At 37.5% G+C, this 27,011-nt stretch overlaps 1 protein-coding gene across 1 annotated transcript in view; it reads right to left on the bottom strand.

Moving 5' to 3' along the window:
• The window catches only part of Cep112 (centrosomal protein 112), a 447,190-nt gene that overhangs the window by 155,811 nt on the left and 264,368 nt on the right, over positions 1 to 27,011 (bottom strand). The window contains 1 exon segment of the mRNA XM_047546437.1: positions 11,720 to 11,950. Within this exon segment, the coding sequence (XP_047402393.1) occupies positions 11,720 to 11,950 (231 nt within the window).

The following is a 27,011-nucleotide window of genomic DNA, read 5'->3' on the forward strand; positions in this document are numbered from 1 at the left end:
AGGAAAGATTAGAGAGGAAAAATAGGATTATGCAAACCTTTGCCCAGACAGCCTAGAAGCTATGACATTGTTTTGGACAATGGTACTTGGTAAGTTTTTAAGCAGGGGTGAGATGGGGTGGGTGGAGAATGTTATTAGCTCACAGGCTACATCTTCCAGAAAGTTCTGCCCAGTTCTGTCTATTTCTCCCAGACTCCTAGATACCTTCCTGCTGTTTTGCAGGGCATACAGTCCAACAGAGTTAGACAGTGGCCTGGACTTCAGTTTGGCCTCTTCTATTATCTCTGTCTCTGTTCAACCTAATCTCCTTAAAGGGGAGGGGCTGTTTTTACATCACCACTCGGCAATACAGTTTGTTTTAGCAAACAAGATCCCTATATCAGGGACACAGTAGGTCTCTCAGTCTTACCTTCTTCTCTTTGTGGACTGTTAGTCCTGTGTCCCTCAGGGGCCTCAACCTGACAGCCTGCTCTACTGGGGAAGCATTTTCACTCTCTTCTTCCATCCCTCTCCTTCCCAGGGCTTGACTTTCCTCGGGAGATGGGAAGTTGAAAATCCGAGAGGTCCACATCTCCTGTGGCCCCCATTAAGATCCCAGAAGCAAAGATGAGAGAGAGCCCCATACGAGGCTATAGGACAGGCAGAGTGGCTATTTGTCTTGAATGCCTCCCTGCCGTGACAGAAAGGTGACATGGGCCCACAGGATTAGTGTTTGAGAAACAGTCTCTCAGGAAGGGGTGAGGCAGGGCCAGTGACATCACAGTCACACTGCTTGTTTCCTGATGTCACTAGAGGAATGCCAGGGCTGAAGGCCAGCACACCCTATTGGTGACCCTGGTCTCCCGGGGGAAGAAGCAGGAGAAGCCTGCATTTTGAAGCATTTTGTTTGGCAACAAAATGACCAGACGGTGACTTCAGAACATCACTGTTCATCTTACCAAGTGTTATAATACAGAACATTTAGGAAATACAGAAAAATACAATGCAAAAATCGCATGTGATTTCATCCCCCAAAGAAATGAACTAGCATGTCTCTTTCCAGGTTTTCCCTGAGTGTGAACTCCTCCACAGCTTACTTTCTCAGTCTCACACTCTCCATCAAAGCCGTTTTTGGCAAGCTGTGTTAACTCTAAAACGTATCCAGAATCTGAAAACCTCCCCTGTTACTGCTATGGGCTAAATCATTATCCTCTCTCACCTGGACTAACTGGCTTCCCACTTTGGTTTTCCTGTGGCTGAGAGGACCCCTCTGTGGGGTAGTACTCTCATGTTGTCCCACTACTCAGAGTTAAGGCCCAAGTCCTTGGAATGATCTTAAAGGCATGATCAGAGCCTTGGAATCCCTCTCCCGTCACATTCTGTCCTCTCCCCACTGTCCACGCCACTCTTGCCATAATGGTTTCCCTGCTGTTCCTTAGTCATGTCAGCCACACTCCTGCCTTAGAGCCACTCAAGTGGCTATTTCTTCATCAGCAATCTCTTTCTCCAACAGTGGTCATGGCTCGCTCAACTCCTTCATTTTGCCCAAATGTTCTCTTCTTGATGAAGTCAATCCTGATCGCACTGTTTAAACAGAACCAACCCTGGTATTCCAGAATCTGCTTTACTGTTCTCTATCATTTATAGCACAGACACTTTTCAAAATTCTGTAAGTGTATATGTGTGTATATGTGTGTGTGTGTGTTTATATATAAAAACAGTGCTTACAGTCTGTCTGTCTTGCTGTGATGAGCTCACAGGGGACTGGAGTATCTGCCTGCTTTGATCACTGCTATTCCCAACCGCCCAGGACTCCGTATCCAAAACAGGCACCAAATGTGGAAAGCACTAAGGGTGTGCCATCACCTCTGACTATCCCCAGCATCTCTTCTTCTCTTAAAAAAATAATAACCTTCCCCCTTTTATCACTCTGCATGCTACCAGGTCCCTGCTTCCCTAGGTGTGGCCTGGAACAAAATCATCTCTAGTGGAATATGAGAATGAGGTGTGCAATTTCCATAGCACTTCCCCTCATCCCCCTACCCTGTCCCTCATCACTCCTTGCCACTGACTGAGAAATGGTGTCAACTGGAATATCAGCCTTTAATACAGATTTGGTCCCACCAGATTGAGGATGAAAGAGGCATCTCACTAGCCAGCTTGGACTCCTAAGTGACCCTGTGGAACAAAATCATTTGCTCACCCCACTGGGTTACCCTAATGCCTCTGGACTATTCTGTGAGAAATAAACTTCCCTATCCTTCCAATTCCCTTTTTATAAAAGCTTAGGCTCATCCTAAGGATCATATACAATTTTTCTCTTTTGATTTATTGATAAAATGTATCACACTATAAGTGTTCCTAATATCAAACCATCTTTCCATTCCTGAAATAAATGCTATGTGATCATGGTGTATAATATTTTAACTGTGCTACTTGATTCTTTTGCCTGATAATTTTTTTACAATATTCATGAGGGAGACCAATTACTTTTAGATGGATGACTTTTTTAGGTTTTGATATCTATGTTATGCTAACAAGGAACAGATTACAGGTCAAAAGAGAGATATTCTTAAGGTCTATAATAGAGATTACCAAAGGCTTTCATTCCATTATCAGCACTTTAGAGTTTTTATTCACTCATTCTTGGTATTTGTTATTATTAACTAAAAATGATACTTAGTATGATTTAAAATAATTTAATTTTTCAACATCAAAAATGGTATCTAGTCCTAATTAGCATTTCCTTGGTTACCTATGAGAATAAAGACATTTATTTGAAAATGGCAGGGGAAATGACAAGTCATATAAAGACACTAAGACGAGGTATAAACTGAGACTCTCCTGGACAAATCAGGATGCACAAGTGGTAAGCTATCAAAACAGTGCCAAAAATTATGATTTCATTCTTATTTGTAGTAATTTCAATATAATAAAATAGTAATGAAGTATATATAATTTCCTTTTATTTTCTTCAGTGACATGGAAAAAGATATATTATCCAATAAGACTTTTACAGGTTTAACCATGAGGATTAGAAAATTAAAAGGCATATACAGTTATTAACACTAATCTTAAATACACGCACACACCAAAAAACAAACAAAACCAAATGGATAGGGTGCGCGAGCGCGCACACACACACACACACACACAAACACACACACACACACACACTACAAACACTGGCTTTTTTAACTTGCTCCCAGCTCTCTGGGTTTAGATGTCAACCTCTGAAGATAGCAAATAAACTGCTTTATTTTCAATAATTTCTAAAGTCTAATCAAGATCTTTTGCTGAACTGACCTAAGAAATTTTCAATTCTTCTAGGTAGAATTTTTTTCACGTAATTAAAAAAAGAGAAAAACAACAACTTCCGGTCAATGGCAGAACTCCCATTTTTTAATGGCTCTATTGGAACATAGGAAGGTTAGAAGGAGAATAACAGGGAAGGACTACTCTCATAAATTTTAAATGCTCACTTTAAAAATAAGAAATGATTCATTTTTAATTCTAGATTTTGTTTTCAAATAATCTTAACATAAAATACACTGTCTTTTAATTTTCTCCAAGTAAAACATTTTTTCTAGTCTTGGAGAACTTTGAAGTTACGATATTGATTAGATCTCCCAGATTGCTAGAAAACAGAGTGCTCTCTGATGCACAGCAAAGAGGCAAGGAGAAGAAGATTAGACTCTAAGAAACCAAAAGCCCTTCAGCAGGGAGCAGTCCATTCTCATGTGTCACAGCTGTGACTACACAGTACACTGTGTCTTGCAACTCCACTCAAGGAAGGACAGACCCTTGACATTACACATACTCAAGCATAAGTGATGATAGATACCTGCTCTTTTTTTAAATAAATGAACAGCCTAGATGTGATTCCAGTTTTGATTTAGCTGATGCCTTGTGAAACAGGTGCCTCACATCAGAACTCAGACAAATTAGAAAGGAGCTGGAATTGAAGTATAGCCAAAGAAAAATACACTACCTCCTGTTACATAGGAGATATATAAACTGACTTTATTAAAATACCTGAATTGGTTTGATTTGAAATTTTGTCAAAATGGTACAAAGTCTTTGCTTCTCTATAAAGCAAGATATAACCCCTTCCACCATTCAAAGAAGGTAATCCATCCAAAGGCACATTCAAGTTCTCAACCTTAATATAAATGAACACCAATTCATTGCACCTAAAATAGGTACACATCCCAAGTTTCCCAAGTTGGCATTTTTGTATTTTTTCTTTTATAAGTTAATATATTATTATGTTTAGAGGTGTCACTGTAGTCCACTATATCAGGTTGAAGTTATACACTCTCAGGAAAAAACCAACTTCAAATTCACCATCATTCATGGGATACAATAAAAATTACGCTGGGTGTCATTTGTCAATTGATTTTTAAAAATCTTAATATTTAATTTTAAAATTTAAGGATATAAAACTTTACTTTTTTTAGCAAAGAAAAGTCAAGGAAAAGATCAAAGTTGGAAGGACAGAATTGAGATTCAAAATCCTTTTTAAGCCAAAATGACAATGTCTCTATAAGTTAATATTAATCCTTTAATTATAAATTTCAAAGGTTTAAGTAGCTTCTATGACCTTAGCTTTTCTGAATAATCATGCCATATGGAGCCTTTCTTAAATTTGAAAAAGATGCTGAACTGTTGCTCAGAGTCTTTTAATGACTTCAGGCTGGCGGAATTCCAGCATAATCCTTCAGCCACCACTTAAAATTACAGACCAGGAACCCACGCTGTTGAATGCTATGTCAAATTCATAAGCGCATTTTACTTAGCAGAGTACACTGAAATAAATGTGTGATGCATTAATATATATTCAAATATCAAACTGTTAAGCTTAAAATATCACAGAGAATTCACACAGAAAAGATGAACATATTAGACTCAATAAAACCAAATTTTGTGTCTCACAAAATTAAAAGGCAACTACCAAAAATATTTGCCACAATGACAATAAGGGTTTATTGTTCCAAATGTAAAAGGAGTTCCTGTAAATTTATGAAAAAACATTAGGGCAGAGAAACTGGCAAAAAATATGAATAGCTAATAATAGGCAATGAAATACAAATAAGAAATTTAATATAAATGTTCAATTTCTGGCACTTGAAATGATAACCAATTTCATAAAACAGCAAAAGTTAAGAAAAAAATATTAATAATACTAAGGATGGGTTAGGTCAAACAAACACTCTATCAGGATAAATATAAATTACTCCAAATTTTCTGAAATGCAATTTGACCTGGTAATTGTACAGGGATTTTAATCTAAGGGGGACAAAATTGGAAATGTTGAAAAAACTTTTTGTGTGAAGATACTAAACTCCACATAAAATAACTTAAAAAAAATCAAAATGTCCCAAAATAAAAGAGAAACACAATAAATTATGCTACACCCATAAAATGGAATACCATAATACAATGATGGCTATATTCTCAATGAATTTCAAATGAAATTGAATATTCTTAGCATAAGTTTTTAAAAAGCAAGAGAAAGAATTGTTTACTTAGTATGGTCTCAGCCAGCTAAGTGTATGGATACAGCTATTTTATATACATGTTAAATTATTATTAATGATTATATCTGAATGGTGTTAAATAACAGGGAGTTTAACATGCATCTCTACTTTCCCTCTATTCAAAGAAAGGTTATTTTAAAAATAGCTGAAAACTTTTCTGAAATAATGATAAAATTTAAATGCCAAGGTTTTAATCAATCTTCTGAAAATACTATCATCACTTAGTAATGTTCTTTAATTTTTCAAAGGTTCATATTTTATGGACTTTATTTCAATTCTGTTTGAGAAGATTTTAAAAGGGAAGAAAAGACGCGTTCCCTTTGCAAATGCCAATCATTTACTCCCTTGGATTCTTTACTTCAAGCATTTTGACCTTGTGGAGCTATCGCACGTTCCTTTTAACTCAAGGCCACTGAAGATCTCATCTAGGTCTAAATCGCTGCTGACAGATACCCAGGTAGGAGCTGGACTTAGGAATTCTTTTATAACCTTAACATTGTAAGTGCTACTGAAATAAACCAGGCCCGCGGGGAATGTTACATTTAGATTATTTATTATTCTGGTGTTATTGCCCTCTTCTCTTTGAACCTCAATTTTATACTCAATGACAAAAAATTAATTTCTAAAACCTTCAATGTTGACTGAATTTTGAACTGCTACCAAATATTTTCACTCAGATTTATTTAAACATGACAAAACATTAAACTTTTTATAAGATTCTATGGGAAGAATCAAGTAGTTTATAGAATGACACAACAGTTAGAAACTAAATTACCAGAGTATTAGTATAAATTCAAACTTTTATAGCAGGAACTCAAATGTTTATTAATTTGTGTAGAAAAGTTAAAAACTATATCTGAAAAAAATTATGCTTTGTGTTTAATTTATTAATACGGAGGAAATTACAACACTAAAATAACACAAATGAATATTTGATTGCCTTTTTTTTTTTGAGACAGATCTCACCATGTTATCCAGACTGGCTAGAATTTCTGGGCTCGAGTGATCTTTCCATCTCAGCCTCCTGGCAGCTGGAACTACAGGTGTGCACCACCACACCAAGCTTACAAACATTTGAACACAAACATGCATCTTGCACTACCCAAAGTATTTATGTGTTGAAATTGAATCTGGATAAGTTAATAACAATCCCCGTTATCCATATTCCCACTCACAGGGGCTCTGCTGAATTTCTCAGTGGATCGCCCTTTTATTCATTCATCTAATGTTAATGAATGCCGATTTTGTGTAAAGTACCCTGATTGTGGAGCTTTAGAAACTAATATTTCACAAGGCAAGTTTTTAACTCAGTCCATTTGGAAATGCTAAACTCCTTAAGTAAAAATTCTCTCAATTGGAAATACAAATAACTCATCATATTAAGAGCTCAATGCTTGGATTTTTTTATGCTTTTGTTTTTTCATCCATCCATCCATCCATCTATCTTCAGTTAGCACTTGAATTTTATCATACGGCTTTGGTGGTTGGCAAATTCTACCAACTCAACAAAAATCAAACTCTTTGCACTCAACTCCAGCCTACTTGCTGCTGTATACCCTTTGCCCCAAACTGTCCCCATGCCAACAAGTCCCAGCATTCGGGCTAACCTCCCTAGCGCTGTCTCCATGTCAACTAAATTACTAAGTCACTTCTGTGTTCTTGCTTTACTTGTATTCTCAGTTCAGTTCAGGAACATTCCATTCTTCCATACTCGTACTGCTCCTGCTCCCTCCTCCACTGCAGGATGGACTCTAATTCCACCTCGGCAGATTCCTTCCCCTCCTCCTCCTTTCAGGGGCATCCTCCTGGCTTGCTCAGCCTGGCTGCTTCATTTTCTTGAAACTCCACACCTAAGCAGACTGGTGTAGTCTTTACTAAGAATTTCAGCTCTAAGGTCATCTTAAATCTTGTCGCTGAACTTCTCCTTATTGTTACTCTTCCCTCTCCCTAGGCTAAAGACCAGCCTCCTGTCACTCATTCACTTGAGTGATGAACACATACCACGTGCCAGGTTCTCCAGGCATTAAGGATACAGGAATGAATAAGATGGACAAGCATGGAGTGATGTTCTAGTGGGTGGGAGGGAATAGAGAATAAACAAGCCAACACAAATGAAAAGACGATTTCAGAAAGTGAGAAGAGAGATGAAGACGACGGAGTGGTGGGATAAAGTGTGGTATAAGAAGACAGCCTTGAGACAGAGAGGTCAGAGAGACGCTGAGTACAGCACCAGGAGGAGGAGCCAGCTGTGAGAAAAGCACAGAAGGTTGGGGGCTCAAGAGGCAGGCTTCAGGACCCGGAGCAGGAGGCAGCGGGCAGTTCCAGGAATGAGGGACCCCTAAGGCCAGGGACTGAGGTTGCTGGGGCTGTGATATCACTTAAGTCCTCCCCGGCTCACCACTGACTATTCTCCAGAAAGCGCTTCCTCTCCATTAGTCCCTTCTCCTGTACGTTAATTGCTTGGGACAAAACCAGACTAAAAATACATTTTCTTTAACTCCTCCTGCTCTTTGACTATAGCTTCCTGTTTGGGGGCTACTGTTGTTTGTGGTGTTGGGGATCAAAGTCAGGGCCTCATGCGTGCTAGGGCAGTGCTCTGTCTCTGAGCTACATCCCAGCCAGGTTGCCTAAATTTAAAATCAGATTTTCATAAACAAAAGTGTTCACTCATCTGCACTTCCTCACTCCTCTTTTGCAACCAGGTTCTGTCCGTGCTATCATTTTCAGTGCCCTGTCCAAGATCATCAGTGACTTCTCAGTTTTAAGTCCAGTGACCTTCTCTCAACCCTCATCCTTCCTGATTTTCTGTCACATTCTTGACAATCCTCCTTTTTCAAATATTCCTTTCCTCTATTTCCATGAAAATACATACTTCTCATGTTTCTTTTACCTTGATCACTCTTCTTGACTGTTTCTTCCCTAAGTTCTCAAATGCAGTGCTTCCCTTAAATTCTTCCTTCACAAATACCTCATTTTCTTCTTCTTTCCCACCCTCCTTCCTTCCCCCTATGTTCTTCGGCTCCTTTCTTTCTCTCTTTAGCAGTCTGAACACTCCCAAGACCTCAGCTCACACCCTCTCTACGAGTGAACCCTACAGCTGCTTTTTTTCCCAGTCCTGCCTTTTCTTAGGATATACAGAAATGTTCTCTGAACAGCAAGTGAACATCCCAGCTCCGTGTAAGGGGGTACTTCAAACTCAACCTGTCCCTAACTGAATTTATCCTTTCTACCCAAATCAGAAACTTCTCCTGTTTCCAACTAATTAAGAGCTGAAGGTATACTTGAGTCTAATCAACGCCATCTCAGGGGTGATTCTCCATTCCATTGCCAGACACCCCCAAATCTCACATACCTAAGGCTGCCCTTGGGGTCTTTCACTTGGAGAGTTCAGTCCCAGTCAACCCTTCTAACTTCTGTGATATCTGGCCAACATGGACAGAATCATTTCCTAATTATCACCTGAATCTTGACACTTTTTCTAACCTTCAGTATCTTCTCATGTTATCCCTAGGCAGTTAAAGTACTTATCACCAGCTGGGCACAGTGGTGCACATCTGTAATCTCAGTGGCTCAGAAGGTTGAGGCAGGAGGATCACAAGTTTAAAGCCAGTTTTAGTAACTTAGTGAGGCCTGAAGCAACTCAGCAAGACCCTGTCTCTAAATAAAATACAAAAAAGGCTGGGATGTGGTTCAGTGGTTAAGCACCCCTGGGTTCAACCCCCAGTACCAAAAACAAAACAAAACAAAACAAAAAAAACAAAACAACTTATCACCACTTTGGAAACTTCCAGTGATCCTTAAACTATCTTTTACCCTCACCACCCCACTCTGCTGGTTAGCCTGTGTGCCATGTAAATGATTTTGTTTGCTTTTGCTTTATTTTTCCTTTGACCTGGAATGCGTTCCTCCATGTCTGTTTGTCAAAATCCTACACACCACTTATGTCTAGTTCAAATGACATCTATTCCAATTAATTTCCCCTGATTTCCACAATAGAAAATAATTTTCCCCAGTTTCATATTCTACTTGCACTATAGTTATCTGCATATGTGTGCACGGGCCTCTGTCTGTGGTCACTACCTTTTACAACCTTTTGAGGCTAGTGCCCACTCCTCTTTGTTTTCTTTGTATTCCACAATGCCTAGAATAATGCCTTTGTGTGAATTACCAATGATTTCTAGTACTTAAAAAAAAAAAAAAAAAACTAACTGCAACCTGTAAATTAGTTTGTAACACATACAAACCTCATCATGAAAAAGTTTATCTCTTATTTAAAAGAAACATATGGGGGCTGGGGACATAGCTCAGTCGGTAGAGTGCTTGCCTTGTAAGCATAAAGCCCTGGGTTCGATCCCCAGCACCCAAAAAAATAAATAAATAAATAAATAAAAGAAACATATGAAATGTGATTATATAATGCAAAAAAATTAAGGCTTAAACTGGATGTTTTATACATATGACTTTGGTATGTCCAGTTTTCTTAAATCAAGGTAAGAACATTTACTCAGAAACACCTTCAACTATTGCAGAGATGCCTGAAGCCAAGACAGGTTGCGTGTAAGAGCTAATAGAAGAGTAAGCGGTATTACCACTGCCACTCTCCTTCAGCCTCGTATCTGCCGTCACCAGAGATCACAGCCTATGTAGTAGGAGGAAATTTCCCTAATTCCTCAAACTTTGACTATGTTAACATCAAAGCATTATTATTTTTATTGCTTTGATAGAATTGTTACTAAGATCCCCACTTAGGTGGTTAAAAGGCATCTGAACTTGAGTGTTCCCTGAAGGACCTGACCTCTTGTTCTTGTCATCTTTTTTCAGCAAAGGGGAGCTCCACCTGGCTAGGGTGAATAGCTTTAGTGGCACCCATGACTGCGCCCACATGCCCCACACCTGAGCCAACAGCAAATCCCGTTGCTCTACCTTCCGAAAACACCCCAAGTCTTTTTATCATCTTTGCTGTACTGCCCAGGCCCAAGACTCTGTCATCTTCTATCTACATCATTACAACCATCTTTTCACTGGTCTCTCTCATTCGGTCTATTCCCAGAACGCAGTCGGAGAAATCCTTTTGAAGTGTGAGCTGGATCACGTCAATTCTCTGCTCAAACCCGCCAAGCCTCCTCCACTTCCGCAGTCAGAACACAGCCTTTCACTTCCCATGCAGCCAATATGACCTGGGCCTGGGTCCCGAGGTCTTCCCTGCCCTCACTGCCTTCTCTGAGGTCCTCATTCCCAGTCACACCATACCTCTGCTGTTCCTCCACAGAGCCATGCTCACACTTGCCTCCTTAGCGCCCCTTTCCCCTTTATTTCTGGGTTCTGATCTGTGCTGCCAAAGGGCAGACTGCTGAAGTCTGACTTTCAGATGAATTAAGACACTAAAACAAACACCTCAGGACTGCAATCTGGGAGCACTGCTTAGAATGGAGAAGTGTACTCTTATTATTATTTGAAGACAAAGGAGAAGTAGAGAAACTGAACAGAATTAGCTGATCCTTAAATTACCTTTTTCAAGCTTCTCATTCCTAAGATAGAGATGCAAATTGCCCACGGGGCAATTTATCGCTGTATGATTACTGTCAATTTACATTTGAGTACCTGGTTAAAATATTTATGTTTCTAGAACATCAAAAAAAAAAAAAAAGGACATTTGAGATTGCAGGTTGAATATGAGTCAATCCAAAATGTGTAAACATTATACTGACATTATTTCACTATCATATAATTCTAAAGAAACTTTTCTTATTTTTACTAAAATATCAACCTGGAAAACACATGTTATCAGTTATGTTATAGTGTCATAAAAAACTATAAAGTCTAGAAATGATTATCAGATACCTTGGAAAACATGAAACTTAGTCTAAACTAGGAAAATTCAGTGTTACAGCCCAAGAATCTGGAATCAGCATAATACTTGACAACATTTTAATACTGCTGTATCACAACACATATTTACTTACTATGGAATGGAATATTCCATATAATCCCTTCCACAAAATTCATGGATGAAGTTAGGAAATTCCCTAGATTATTTTAGCAGTGTTTAGACAAGATAATGAAATTGCTCCTTAAAGCATTTATAAATTTGAAGACTAAGTCCATGTCTATTACCTTTTAGAGATTAAACATCAGAGTGATGTGGGTGGATTTAAAGATGGGCTTTGCCTGTCTATTAAAAATTCTGCGGGGTGTCTCACCTTCTCCAGCGTCATCTCTGTCTCCGCAGCGTGTGTCTTCTTCAGCTCCATCTTCATCTTTTCTGATTCAGCTTTCAGCTTACTGACAACAGTCTCATGGTCCCTTGCAGCCCTTTGCTTTTCCTCCTCACGAAGAAGACCAAGTTCCACTAGCTGCTGTTTCCGCTGTGAGTTCACAGTGATCAGCTCTTCTCTCAGCTTGTGAACTTGGGCCTCCATGTCGGAAATAACCTTGATATTAAAAACAGAAGAGAGGACGGGATGTGAATAGGAAAGTCACAAAATATGAAAATATAAAAGAGTATTAAAAACTTCTTTTCTTTTCTTCCTTCCTGCCTACTTCCCTACCCTTCCTTCATTCTCTTATTTGCTCGTCCCATGTCGTTCAGCTCTGGCTCAGAGGTTAACAACTCCTGGAACATTCTACCATAGATTTGTATTCTGAAACAGCATAATGTGTAGTTTTGTTCCTAATTTGTATGCAAATGAACGTTACCTGTATTTTTCTGATTTGTTTTTTCAAATATTCAGTATCATGTTCCTGAAATTTATCCAACACTGTTTATCGGATTTTTGTTTTTTATTTCATTATATGCCTTTGTTTTTACAGCCTTCCCCCTATTTTGCTAAAGTTTATTTTGTATTCCTTCTTTTAAATTTTTATTTAGGATATTTATTTAGGTACTGGGGATTGAACCTAAGTGCACTTCACCAGTGAGCTCCATCTACAATCCTTTTTATTTTTTGAGACAGGGTCTCCTAAGTTGACTAAGCTGGTCAGGAACCTGTGATCCTCTTACTTTAGACTCCTAAGTCACTGGGATTACAAGCATGTGCCACTGCCTGGCATAATCATTTATTTTTATCCTTTCTTTTCTGCTTTTAAGGCTCTAAATCTCTCTCTCTATATTGCTTTAGGACCATCTCTTAGGTTTAGATATGCAGCATTTTCATTATCAGTTCAAAACATTTTTAATATCCTTTTTATCATTTGACTGATGAGTCTTTTTTAATACCCAAGTATATGGAATATATTCATTTCATAGGGCTGCCATAACAAAGAACCACAAGCTGGGTACCTTAACAGAGGTGCAGTTCTGCAGGTGGAAATCTAAACACTAAGGTGTTGGCAGAGTTACTCCTGGGGGAGATTCTGAAGGAGAACCCGCCCCAATCTTTTCTCCTAGTTTCTGGAATTTGCTGGCAGTCTTGGGTTCCTTGGTTTGTACACATCATTTCAGTTTCTGCCTCTACCTTTACATGATCTGTTTTCTCTGGAGATTTGTTTCCCTCTTTTAATATAGACACTGGTCATACTTGGTTTAGGGCCAAGGAATGTAGTATATCTTCCATTAATTTTTTTGTAAACTGTTGAGATTATTTGATGGCAAGTCACACAGTTTTTTAAAAGCTTCATGTGTGACTGCTAGGAAATGAGTGTTCTATGTTTTCTGAGGTTGTGGAGTACCATATGCCATACGTGTCCATTGGGGCAGAATTCTGTAACTTACTTTTTTTTAAACACATGAGATATTACTTTAAAATGTGCACTAAAATCTCCCACTACGCTGGTAGATTTGTCTATTTCTTTTTATATCTGCTGAGTTTTCCTTTATATCATTTTCAGGTCATAAAGTCCATAGAAATGCTATATCTACTCATTGATTAGATTTTTGTTATCAAATGATTCTCAATTTCTTCTTCTCCAGTATTGATCGTGCCTTTAAGTCACTTTTGTCTGTGATAAACAAATTTGAATACTACTCTTTTGGGGGGTGCAAGTATTTGCTTGGTATAATCTTTTATCCAATCTTTTCCTTTAAACTTTCTGCAGCCTTAATTTTTAGAAAGATATAACGGCATGCAGATTTTGAATTTTCTTTTAAAAATCAAATCAATAGTTGTCTTTTAAATGGGTACTTGCATGTTTTCCTTTTTTTTCCTCTTATTTTGTGTCATTTGCTCTTTTGTGCATGCCATTTTTTTCTCCCTATTTACTTTGATTTTATTCTTTTTTTTTTTGCGGTACTGGGGATCGAACTCAAGGCCTTGTGCTTTCGAGGCAAGCACTCTACCAGCTGAGCTACTCCCCAGCCCTGATTTTATTCTTAATTTTCTTTCTTCCATCACTTTTCTTCTCCTTTCTGGTTAGAAGTCATCTACTATATTTCAGCCTTAATAATGCTTACTTATCAAATTTTAAAGCCATTTTGCTATTTTCTGAACAATAAAATAAACTTAAATTCTAAGTTGTATTATCCACTTCCAGATTCGCCTTCAACAGTTATTTTAAATTTCATTTGTTTTTCTCATTCAATATTGCTACTGTCATTATTTTATCCAGTTGGTAGCTTAAGTTTAAATAGAACATTTATTGACTAATGTCTTGCTTTATCTTTTCTCCTTGAACTCTGACTTCTCAACAAATACTACTTTCTTTTAGCCCCACTGCAACATTCAAGTTCTTTCAGAGAGGTTCAGTGGCTAGCACATTCAGTTTTCACATCTTTATAAGTGTTATTGAAAAGCCAGCTGCTATTCCTTTGAAGGTATGTCAATCTGGCTGCTTTTAAGATCTCCTCCTTGTCTTCGGTGTTCATCAGTTTCTTTCTTTTTTTTTTTTTTTAATTTTTTTTTAGATGTTGATAGACCTTTATTTTATTCATTTATTTATATGTGGTGCTGACGATGGAACCCAGTGCCTCACACATGCTAGGCAAGGGCTCTGCCACTGAGCCACAACCCCAGCCCTCATCAGTTTCCTTATGATTTCTCTGCTACTCAGAATTTCTGAAGGCTCTGGTTTGTGGCACCTTGTTTTCTCATGTTGTTTTGTGTTCTTTTTTGAATGTGAGCTCATATTTATTGGAGCTTTATCTAGTGGAATTGAAAGTGGCTTCTTTATCAATCATGTTTTTCCAACAGACACCTAGAGATACAAGCATTTCTAGATAAATTTAAGTTCACAGCTGAAAACTTTTTGGAATACTCTGATGTTGTGAATTCAGGCAGGAAATGAAAGAAAATAAAACACTCAAAACTTAAGTTCATGTTCACTTGGTTTAGAAAAGGTCCTCCTTTCTTTCAGCGCTCTGCTTCTGTTTTCATTCAGTATTTTGTCTCTGAGTATCCTAACTAATGTAATAGCTCATGAATACACTTTCCAAAACAATTTATTTAGCATCTTCAAAAACAATTTTATTTAGCATTTTCAAAGGAAAAATTGAGCAGGGAATCTAGTCTGCCATGCTACCAGATGGACAGTTAATTTAGTCTTAAGAGAACCATTAATCACACCAATACATTAGCTATGAATGCAACCTTTTCTGAAAGGCAAGGATAACTGCTTCATGTATGACATACTTTCAACCAGCACTGTATAAATCAATATTTCTCTGACCAGAAAACAGAATATCCAAATGTGGAAGCAATACAAAGGTAACCTTATGATGCTGGGAACAGGAACACAACGCAAAATTTTAAGAAATTGCTTTAGTAATCGGAATACCTATAATAATTATTTTCAATAAAATATGTGCATCTGGTTGTTCATAGTAACAACCTTATCAGTTCTATACAATACACATTAACTGCTAGAATTTTGAGTATTCATATTGCATCAAGCATTTTATGCAGATTATTTTATTTAATCTTTGCAACAACCCCGTATGATATACAAAGTTTTCCTTTATTTTGGATTGTGATTATTAGCTCAACTATTGACCCTGCTCCTCCTCTGTGCTAGATTTTTAGAGTTATATTGCAGATGGCTGGACAAACACATTTGTGTTGGGGGAGAAAAAAGTGCTTGATAATAACAAATCTGAGCTCCAGAGTGTGGTGGTAATAGGGTATCTCATTTTCATTTGACTAAAAATGTTGACTTGAAATACCCTTTGAGAAATCTGTAGAAGAACTTGGCCAATTCAGGAAATGTTTGAAATGTTTTAAAGCTTGTTTCTCTATTTCATAGATGTACTGGTCTCTCTATATTGATACACAGTTATAGACCATTTGTCCTTGAAAATAGAGTCTCTTGCCTTTTGTTTCTTGTTTGATAATGATCCCTTCAAACTCAGTAACTGGGAATAATAAGAGAGAAGGGATAGTCAATTTAATTAAATTCTGAACAGACGAGAAACCTTCTGAGTGGCAGTGACAGAAGTCAAGTTTTATGGGGCAAAGCACTAACAGTATCAGATGACAAATAAGGACGGGTTGCTGGCTGACTTCCTCAGAAGCAACCTGGGGAAACAACAGGAAGCATGGGTCTAGATATTAATGGTGGTAACAACAAGAGTAATAAAAATAACAGAACAAACTCTGAGAAGCTCCTGGACAGAAAGAAGGCAGTCCTGAACTGGACAACACATGCATGTGGAAGAGAAGAGGCTACAGCACGAGAAGAAAACCACAGGAAACTGCTGAAAGAAGGTAGTGGAAGAAAGCTTCACTTTAGGCTCTTGCCTCTCACTTCTGTAGTAGCCACAGGACATTCTAATCTTGTATATTTATCTTATTTATGATTACTCATAATTATATATATATATATTTCTGAACGAATTATCATGATATTTTGCTTTTATACTACCTTACCCAAATCATTTGGCCTAAAGATAAGAATTACATTTAACCTTTTCCCAAATCACTCTATAGAACGACTCACTCTCAAAGCCATTCTGAATATGACAATAGTATAAGAAGTATAAGGTTCAAACTTCCTATAAAAGATTATAGATTCCCAGGATTACTTTCAAACTATCTCCAAGGAAAATTTTAAAATATACCTCATGAAAGCAAAATATTTCTAAGTTGAAGATATGTTCATGGTTAAGAAACATTTATTTGGGTTATTGGTAAAGTTGAAAAATTATTCCACAGGCTTAATACCTTCCTGAATATGAGGTTAACTTTGTACATTCATAAAAATTTATGATCAATCATAAATTGAAATAGTTTCCATAGGTCATTTTTTATTTAAATTTATGTATAATTTATGATTTTTGATACATATTTATTAGTCCTTATGATGTGGAAACCATCACAGTGGATGACTTCAACAACAACAAAAAATTCCCTAAAGAATTTTGACTATGATACACAAGCTACACATATACTTGCACATACTTGCTGTAAGAGAAGACAAAGTACCATAAGAGTCTGAATGTGGAAACAGTTACTTTCAGTTAGGAAGAATTTTGAAAATCTGATAAAACTGAAACCATCTGAGATGGACCTTAGTAGATAAATTGTACCATTTGGGAACAGGGATAGATGTAGGGCATTTCAGGCAGAAGAAATGAGCAGCATTAGAGAAGCCAGAGAATAAGGAAAATTGGGGAAAAAAAAAAAGATCTGGTGCAGGAATTGAGTGCATCTTGAATTAGATGCACTCTAGAGAGAACAAGACCAACACCTGAGGAAGAGAAGAATGGTGAGAAACACGTTTTAGAAGGAGAAAGGTAAGGACTAAAAAACTAAAGGCAGGTGGGAAGGCAAAAGAGAGGAGGAACACTTGTGATTTAGGGCACTTACTTTGGCCAGTTTTGCAGATTAGATATTTTTGAGAGGTCCTTATGATATCAAACCACTAGATCTTGCATGAGATATAATTTTGCTGTTTTTTTTTTTTTGATTCACAGGAAGTAAGAGAAATATGCAAGCAATATGCAAAGGGGGAGAAAACACAGGTAAAATTACATGTTCTAAAAGCAGAATAATGAATAGGTACAGCCAAAAGGGAAGGCATCTTTGAGGAAAATGTCCGAGTCAACACTGAAACTTCTCGAAGAAGGAATATGAGAGCTAAACATGACCCTTCTGAATGGAACCTGTAACAGGGCCCTAAAGCAGTTCCTGAAAGCATCACCCACTTTCGACTGAAGCAAACATAATTTCCTCTGAAGAAAGTAAGTTTCTTTAGCTTGATGTTCCAAATTTCTCATAAAGTAAGATAAACCAAAAATAAGCACATAATAAAAAATTACAAAGTCCAGATAAAAACCACCATGAGTGAGTCAGCAAATAGATTCTCCCTGTCAAGCACTTCAGACATGGGAATTATCAGAAGAGCATAAAACAAACATCTGTAAAACAGTAAGGAAAACAAAGAATGGAATCACAAAATGAGTAAGCCAGAAGAGATGAAGCAAAAATTACCAGATTTGAGAAAGAACCCAATATAATTCCCGAAAATGAAATGTTTGTATAAAAGAGAGGATGAATGAGTTAAGGCAGTTCGAACCCAGAAGTGAAAGCTGAAACAAAAGAGACAATAATTACCCAGAATGCAAAGCAGCAACATCAGATGATAAAAACTAATAAACAAAATGTTTAAAGCTATGGAAGGTAAAACAAATGACCTAATGTATGTCTAGAGTTTCTTAAAGGGAGGAAAGAGTGGAGATAGGGAAGATTTGAAAGATGATGGTTGTGAATCTTCCAGAAATTAAGAAAAGCAAGAATCCAGAGAAATAAAGATAATATATGCCAAGCAGGCTAGGAAAGAAGGGAGAAAGGGAAAAAAGAAGGAAGAAAGAAATCCACATCTAGATTCTACCCTGTAAAACAGCAGTACATAATAGACAGGTCATCTGATATTTTTCTTTCTGTGTCTGGATTATTTCACCAGCATAATGTCCTTGGGGTTCATCTATGTTGAAGCAAATGGCAAAGACTCATTCTTTTTAGGGCTGCATAATATGCTACTTCATATGTGCATCTCAGTTTGTTTATTCATCTATTAATGGATTCAGGTCATTTTCATCTCTTGGCTATTGTGTACAAGGCTGCGACAAACAGGGGAATACAGATCTCTTTACAAGGTAGTAACTTCATTTTCTTGGAGTATATTTCTAGAAGAGACATTATCCAAAGTCCAACAAGATGGACACAGAAAGAAACATATTGCATGGTCTCACTTACATGTAGGATCTAAAAAAATTAAGAAATAAAATATACAGAGATAGAGAACAAAACAGTGGTTACCAGGGGGTAGGGGAGAGGAAATTGGGAGATACAAGTCAGAGAACAAATCTGCAGATACATAAGGTGAATAGGTCTAGAGATCTAATGTACAACATGAGGTAATAAAATTGTGTTGTATATGGGATTCATGCTAAATTCAAGCTGCTCTGCCACAGAAAAAAAGAAGGGCTATGGGTATGTTAATCTGCTTCAGCGCAGTGACCACTTTACTTTCTATATGTATCCGACAGTGTCATTTGTTATGCCTTATAATCGTACACGATAAAATTCATTTTAAAAAAAGAAAGAATGGAAGGAAGGAGCATGGATCAGCTCTCTCAAACCTCACTAACCAACATCTTTTTCCTAAACTTTGATTTTATTCTACAAGTGATACATTAACATATTCTTATTGAAAAATATTTTATAAAATACAGATAGTTGAAAATCCCTTCTGACCTCTCATCCTAGATTTTTTATGGTGTCTCATTTTAAATTTCTAGATAAATCTTAAGCAAGCTGAAGGAAAAGAAATCACTATTAACACCTCATAATAAAGCTCACATGAAAAGGCAAAATTACGTGAAATTGCCAGTACAATACTTAAGAAAGGAGACTAGAGAGCTCGAACTACCTGACTTGTAGACTTACTATAAAGCTACGCCATCAAGACAGGGCGTCATAGTATTGGCAAGAGAACAGACACAAAGACTGATGAAACGGAAGAGCAAGCCCAGAAACAGGTCCGCGTGGATACAGTCAACAGACCTCTGACAAAGAAACAAAGGCAGCTCAATGGAAAAAGGTAGTTTCTCACCGAATGGAGACAGAACAATTAAAATATCCACATGCAGAGCCAACAAATGAACAAACCCAGACACAACCCTTGCATCTCTCACAGAGCTGATTATCCAAAAGTGGATCACAGCCCTGAATGCAAAACACAAAACTGACTTACAGAAGAGGGGCTGAGGGCAGAGGCCGGTGGCAGAGCACTTGCCGAAGGCTCTGGGTTCCCACCCCCAAACTACAACAGTCAATAAAATGACTTAAAAAGTAAAACTTAGGGGAAAAAAAACCAAAAAAACAGGAGGCAATGTAATGAACCTTTGAATACAACGCCAGCATATTTTATGAAATAAAACACTAAACTGGACAATATTAAGACTTTTAAAACTTCTGCTCTGTGAAAGTCGTGTTCAGAGAATGAAAAGATAATCCACAGATTGGGAGAAAATATCTGCAAAACACACAGGTGACAAGGGACTTGTATCCACAATATACAACAAATTTAATGAAAAAAAAGGACAAATTCACAATATAGTAGGAAATTCTATCATGCATATATATCTTGATATGTATAAAATGTCGAGAATTAACACACTGCAAGAAACGGGTGGTACCTCAGAGGCATTTTAGGACAGCATTGTGATTAAAGTAGGAACCAATGACTAAATAACAATGAAAGCAAAAATAATTCCCCATATAATATGAAATTTAAAATATACAAGTAACTCATGGTTCAAGACAAAACTGAGATGAATTTAAAATAGTCAGAACTGATCTCTGGAAGGAGACATAAGATACTTTTTTTACACTGGTACCACTTTAAATGGGAGTGAGAAGGGTATGTGGTGATAAGTTGGGAGTAGGTGGAAGAAATTTTACTGTATATATTTTTGTGACTCATAAATTTGATCAATGTCAACACATATCCTCATCAATAATAAATCCATAACATTTAAATATCTTAAAATGACTGATAATAAAAACATTCTTATCAAATCTCGAAGGATGAACTTAAAACCAGACAAATGTATAGCCTTAACATTTTATTTTTGAATGACAAATTATTAACGATATAGGTAACCAGTTAAATAGTTAGAATGATTTCTGGAAAGACTAGTGGAGAAAACAAAAGAGACAGTACAAATAATACTAGGGATGAAAATAAAGGTATGATAAAGTTATCTATAAAACAGGTATTAATAACCACTATTAAAATTAATAAGAACATACTACAGATTCAGCAGAGATTAAAAACCAAGATAATACTATAAAATATTATGCCAATAATTGGAAGATACAGGTGAAGTGTACAAATTTCTAAAAAAATTATATAATACAAAAAGAATAGAAAGCTAAACAATATGATTGAAGAATAGTTAAAAATATTCCCACAAAGAGAACACTGAGTTAATATAGTTTTACAAGTAATTTGTAAAACAATTTTCCAAGGGATAGATCATTCTAGATGGTTACAAACGCTTTCAGAAAACAGAAAAAGAGAAAAATACTCTCAAACTCATTTGCATGCCATTATAACATTGATACCAAAAGATGAGAGGGACAGGAAAAGAACAAAATTTTCAAGCCAACTCACTTATAAATACAGGCATGAAAATCTTAAATTGCTGGCAACAAACTCTACCAATGTACAAATAAAATATATAATAACCGAGCTGTAGAGAATGCAAGGACAGTTTAACACATGAAAATTTATAAATGCCAATAAACATCCAATTTAGATGAAAAGGAAAAATTCTTGAACTATAAAAATTTACCAAAACTGACTGAAAACTGGAAAATGTGAATCATCCTATAACCATTAGAAAAATTGAAATAGTAGTCAAAAATCTTTCCAGAAATGAAATATCAAGCCCAGATGGCTCTACTGGCCAGTTTCACTAAATATTTAAGAAACAAATAATAGAAAAAGATGCATGATTCAGCAACTCGATTTATGAGGATAACACAGCATCAATGAAAAACATGTCAAGGAGAGTCCAAGGAACAAAGAAAAATCGCAGGTCAGTCTCTCAACAACTATTAACAAACTGATGCCAGTGACAATACATTATTAAAAAAAAAAAACAGGATGAAGCACATCTACTCCATTAATGTATTAGAATAAAAAAGTATTATGATCATCTTGATACACAGAAAAGTATTTGATAAAATCCAGTGAGAGTTCCATGTTTATTATATTTCAATAAAAGTCATTTTTTTAAAAAAGTAAAAAATTCAATGACAAATTCTTAGCTAACAGAATAGAAAGGAATATTCTTACCCAGGTCAAAGGTATTTGCTAAAAACTCAGTAAATTACATTTATCCTTTATTGTGAAGTTTTAAAATATCCTTTTAAAATCAGGAATGAGAAAAGAATGCCCATTACCATTACTTATATATTCACAAGTGTCCAACAAGAATGAAAAGAAAATGAGGGCTGATAATGGCGGCACGACAGTAGAGCCCTTTCCCAGCAAGAGCGATGCCCTGGGTTCCACCCCCAGCACCACAAAACAAAACAAAGCAAGAAAAAGAATACTAAACTCTCTTTAGACACAGATGTTATGATCACCTATACAGAGGATGCAAAATCAATGTAAACAAATGAATAGGAATAAGTTTGAAGACAGCTGAATAAAAGATAAATGTTTAAAAATCAACTGCAAATTTTATGCACAAACAAAAATTACAAAACACCATTTATGACTATGGCAACAAATGAAAGATTCCTAGATATAAGATTATCAAAAGATGTGTTAAATTTTCAAAAGACATTAAAGATGAGCTAAATAAGGGAGAGATTATAGTGATGGAAAGTCTACTAGTTCTTCTGGATTGAACTACAGCATCAATAGAAGTCAGAACAAAATTTAAAGTTTTCAAGAAATTGAACAGGTGAGTCTAATGTAAGAGATGAACATACTACCTTGACACACATAAAGAAGAAAAAGCAGTTTAACATTCCCTATCAGACATCTGGACCTAACATAATGCTACTGTAACTAACGCAGTGTAGTATTATCATGGAGAATTTTAAAAGTTGGTGAATGAAGTAGAACTAAAAGCCTAGAAACAGGCTTATGTAGGAAAGAGCTGGCATTGTAGTATATTGGGGATAAGACAACTATTCTAAAAACTGCACAGTTATCCATATAGAAACAAATGAAATCAGATCTATACCTTACACAAGAGACAAAAATTCAATTCCTAGGTCTCTTTCTAAGAGAAAGAAAACTGGTTACACAAAACTTGTATACAAATACTCACAGCAGCATTATTCATAATAGACAAAATAGAAACAACCAAATGTCTATCAACTGATAAGTGGACAAATACAGTATATATATTCAATGGAATATTATGCAGCAATTTAAAAGGAGTGAAGAATTACATGCTATACCATAAATGAACCTTGGAAACATACTGAGTGAAAGAAGCCAGTTGTCACATATTATCTTAGTCCATTTATATGGAACATGAAATATCTGGGACAGTATATGCATAGAGACAGAGTAGGTGGTTGCCTAGACCTGGAGTATCAAGAAATGTAAGGTGACTGCTAATGGGTGTGGGTTTCTGAGGTGGGAGTGATAAACTGTTCTCAAATTGATTTCCATGATGGCTGCACGACTGTGGATACAGTAGTTCCTCCTTGTCCACAGTTTTGCTTTGCAGTTTCAGTCACCCATGGTCATCAGCAGTTTGATTATATTAAACAGAAAAATCTGGAAATAAACAGTTTCTAAGTTTTAATAACTTTTATTATAGTGTATTACAACTATTCTAGCTGATTATAAGTTACTGCTATTAATCTCTTACTATTAATCTCTAATTTATAAACTTGATCACAGGTATATATGTATAGGAAAAACAGCATATAGAGAGTCTGGTGCTAACTATGGTTTCAGACATTCATGGATAAGGGTGAACTATTATACACCCCAAACCACTGAACTGTACTCTGTAAGTGGGTGAACTGCACGGTATGGCGATTATATCTAAAACTGCTGTTTGTTTTGTTTTTGCAGTGCTGGGGATGAACACAGAGTCTCATAAATGGTAGTCAAGTGCTACATCCCCAGTCCTCTGTCAGGGGAGGGCTCTGAGGGCCCCAGAGCCACACCGTGGCCTGATCTCTAAGATGGCGCCTGACAGCTTGCCAGACATAGCTGCACTCATATACAAGTTTTAGGAAGTAACTCTGGTTGGCTGTTGTACATGAGGCGATCCTGGTATCTGCCTGGAGACTGTTCCTTGATAGGCTGACTTTCCTGGTAGTCTACTCTCTGATAGGCTGATGTTCTCAATATAAGTCTGAGACTTGTGGAATAAAGCCTTTTGGTTCCTGTGATCAAGAAGAGCGTACGCGTTGTGATTGTCCCCGCGGGCGGTGGGCGATCATAAGTGGTGCCGAAACCCGGGAACTCGAGTTACAAAGAAGGAACTGATCAGGTAAATACAGGGAAAGTAAAGTACAGTCTGGCCAGGTTAAAGTTCGCAGGATAAGCGACGAGTTAAAGTTCGCTGGATAAGCGACGAGTTTAAGTTCTTGGGATAAGCGACGAGTTAAAGTTCGCGGGATAAGCGACGGAGTTAAAGTTTGCGGGTTAAGCGACGGAGATTGAGTGTAAGTGCTTTCGCTTTTGTTTTGCTAGTTAAAGTGCTTTGCATTCTGTTAGTTTAATAGAGAAATATGGGCACTGAAATGTCACAAATGCGCATGGAAGGTCCCTTAAAGGATTTGCTCCGGGCCAATGGAATTCCTCTTGAAACTAAAACAGCCCGAACCAAATGCAGAGAGGCCATAAAACAAGGGGAAGAGGTTTTGGAGGAAATAAAAGAGGAAAGGTCTAAAGCATCAGAAAGGGCATCAATAAGATCAGAGACAGACAAGGAAAATGAAACTGGGTGTGAGGATAGTTCAGATGAAGAGGAGGATTTACTATGTAAAACAAAAAATCTTGCTATTACAGGATCTACTAAAGAAAAGATGGGGCAAACACACACCACACATGGTGACCCTGCTCTCTCAGCTCTTAGACTCATGCTGAAGAGTAGCAGCCTTGAGTGGTCTGATACACAGGCGGAAAAAGCCTGGGACACCTTTAAAAGGGAAATCAGTTTAGGGGAGGGTCCCCCATTAGGAGTCTGCCCTACGTTATCCGCCCTTAAGGCCTGCTTCTCTCCAGGACCTCCCAAAGGGGGCTCCAAGTTTCTCCCCAAAGAGTGCTGCCTAAAGAACCGCCGGCTCCTCCCATTGCATCTCCTTCCAGAAACTTGCCACATAGTAAACAACATTGGGAGACCTTTAATGAGGAGCCCAATCCATCTCAATCCGCTCCTCCCAAGGTTGAGGAACCATGAGGGCAGCCAGACTCTACACATAGGGAGGGCCCAGTACCGCCCCAGGGAGGCTCATTGCTGCCATCTTGTAAAGCCCTCACCCTCCTCCTTCCGGATGGCGGGAAATCTTCCCTGTGGCCATTTTATGATACTGGGCAAGAACTCACAGACTCTAACCTCCCTACTCCCTGTATGGCCTTCCCGGTAAGTGGTAAAATGTTAGTTTGGGAAGGAATGACTACCGATCACAAATTGGCCTGTGCAGGGATGAAAGATTGCTCCATGGGAAGGTGGATTGTAGCTACCAAAGATATTGGCACACAGCATCCGTGAGCGAGTGGGCAGATGAAAAGGGATTCCTTATCTTCAAGTCTCTTCCTTCTTGCGCTTCTATGCTCTTCCTGCAAACTCGAATGCCTCCTTCTTCTCCCCCTCTTAATTCCTTCTCCTCCTCCAACTTCGCGCCACCCAGCCCACCTAGTCCTCTTGCCATGAGGTCCCACATATGCCGGCGTGGAAGGAGTAACCAGCCCAACCATCAGTGGCATGTCCTAGTAAGGAGTATGATATAGTAGCCCCAGTTCCCACAAGTATTGGGAGATAATTGTTTCACAATTTTCTGCGTCCAAACCTGAATTGATTACTAACCAGGATTAAGGGTTAAAATGCCCTAGGCATCAAGTTTCTGCTGGAACATTTTAGCCCCTTTCAGATCCAAATCTCAGTCAAGGCTTACATTGAAATGTAAACAGAGAAAGCCTGAAGGCTCAGTAGGAGACCAGTCTCAAACCCAAGAAAAAGAAAAAAAAAAAAAAAAAAAAAGAAGAGCAAAAGTCTTACCTGAACTCCAGCAAAAGTAAATTTTATGGTGCTTTACTAAAGTAATTAATGGCCGTATCATTTTTCCCATATCATTTTTCCAGGACTCTTGTTTTTTTTTGAATTCTACATATTTTTTGAGCTCATGACTTTTTGATCAGTTCTATTTTTTTTTATTCAACTAGAGTTTTGAACATCTGTTACATTGCAATGGAGATTCACCTATAAATTTTCAAGGCCTTTGATTTTGTGTTATGTGTATGTCGTGCTGTCTGATGTCATGTTTTGTCTGTATCAAAACTGAGCGCTCCTAAAATTAAAATTTAAAAATGGATCCAAATACTTTTAATTCACGTGATTTAAAAAGGTTCAATTTAAATTGGGTAAACTAATAGATATAAAATGTCTTGAAAATAACTTGCAAGTCTCTAGGTGGTCAAACTAATAAAATGTTGATGTTTATATAATGTCTAACATCAATTTTTCTAGGACTTTTCTTCAACAGGAAAGAGACGGTAAATACTGTTCAGGACACTTCTCTGATATCTTGGTTTTTAAAAAATAAGTGAATTAGAGTTGACATGCATGGGATTACTCAAATGTGTTTGTAGAAAAAATTGTTTTGTGTCATCACTAAACTAAAAACAAGGTTACTAAGCGTTATGTCCTAATAGGTATAATTCTAACGTGCACATCTCACCCTCAAAAATACTCTTTATAAACAAAAGGGGGAATAGGGGAGACCTTCGGGTCCCCTAAAGATGAACTTTCTCTTTGCCTCCTTATTTTAAATATTTTAACTCTGGATAATGAGGGTCGCTCTGCCGCTGAGAGACATGGCAATCATAAACAACATGATAGAGCGACGGTAAAATGGAAGGATGTTCTTACAGGACAATGGAACGGCCCGGACCCGGTGCTTTACTGGAGCCGCGGCTCTGTTTGTGTGTTTCCACAGGATAAAACATTGCCTATCTGGGTTCCTGAGCGACTAACTCGACCAGTGCCAACGCTACCAACAAGTAACTCAGACCAACATACTCCTGATGACCATGATGCTCGTAGTCCCCCTTGAACTAACTTACAACCTCTTTTTAGTCTCTTAGGATGCTATCTCTCTCAATGTTGGAATGCTTCTAGGTTCCCGCTGGCAGTCTTAATGTGTGTTCCTACCTTCCAACCAGTCCCAGTCTCTGTTACAGATGCAGAATTGCCAGTGTTACTATCAAGAAATAGGAGAGATTTTGGCATCACAGCGGCCATGGTCGCCACGGTAGCAGTCTCTGCAGCGGCAGCCACAACCGCAGCAGCAGCATTGACACAACCATACAGACAGCAACAACAATCACTTGGTTGAAAATACAGCTGCAGCC

This window comes from Sciurus carolinensis, chromosome 3, assembly GCF_902686445.1.
Source record: "Sciurus carolinensis chromosome 3, mSciCar1.2, whole genome shotgun sequence".
Classification (NCBI taxonomy): Eukaryota; Metazoa; Chordata; class Mammalia; order Rodentia; family Sciuridae; genus Sciurus; species Sciurus carolinensis.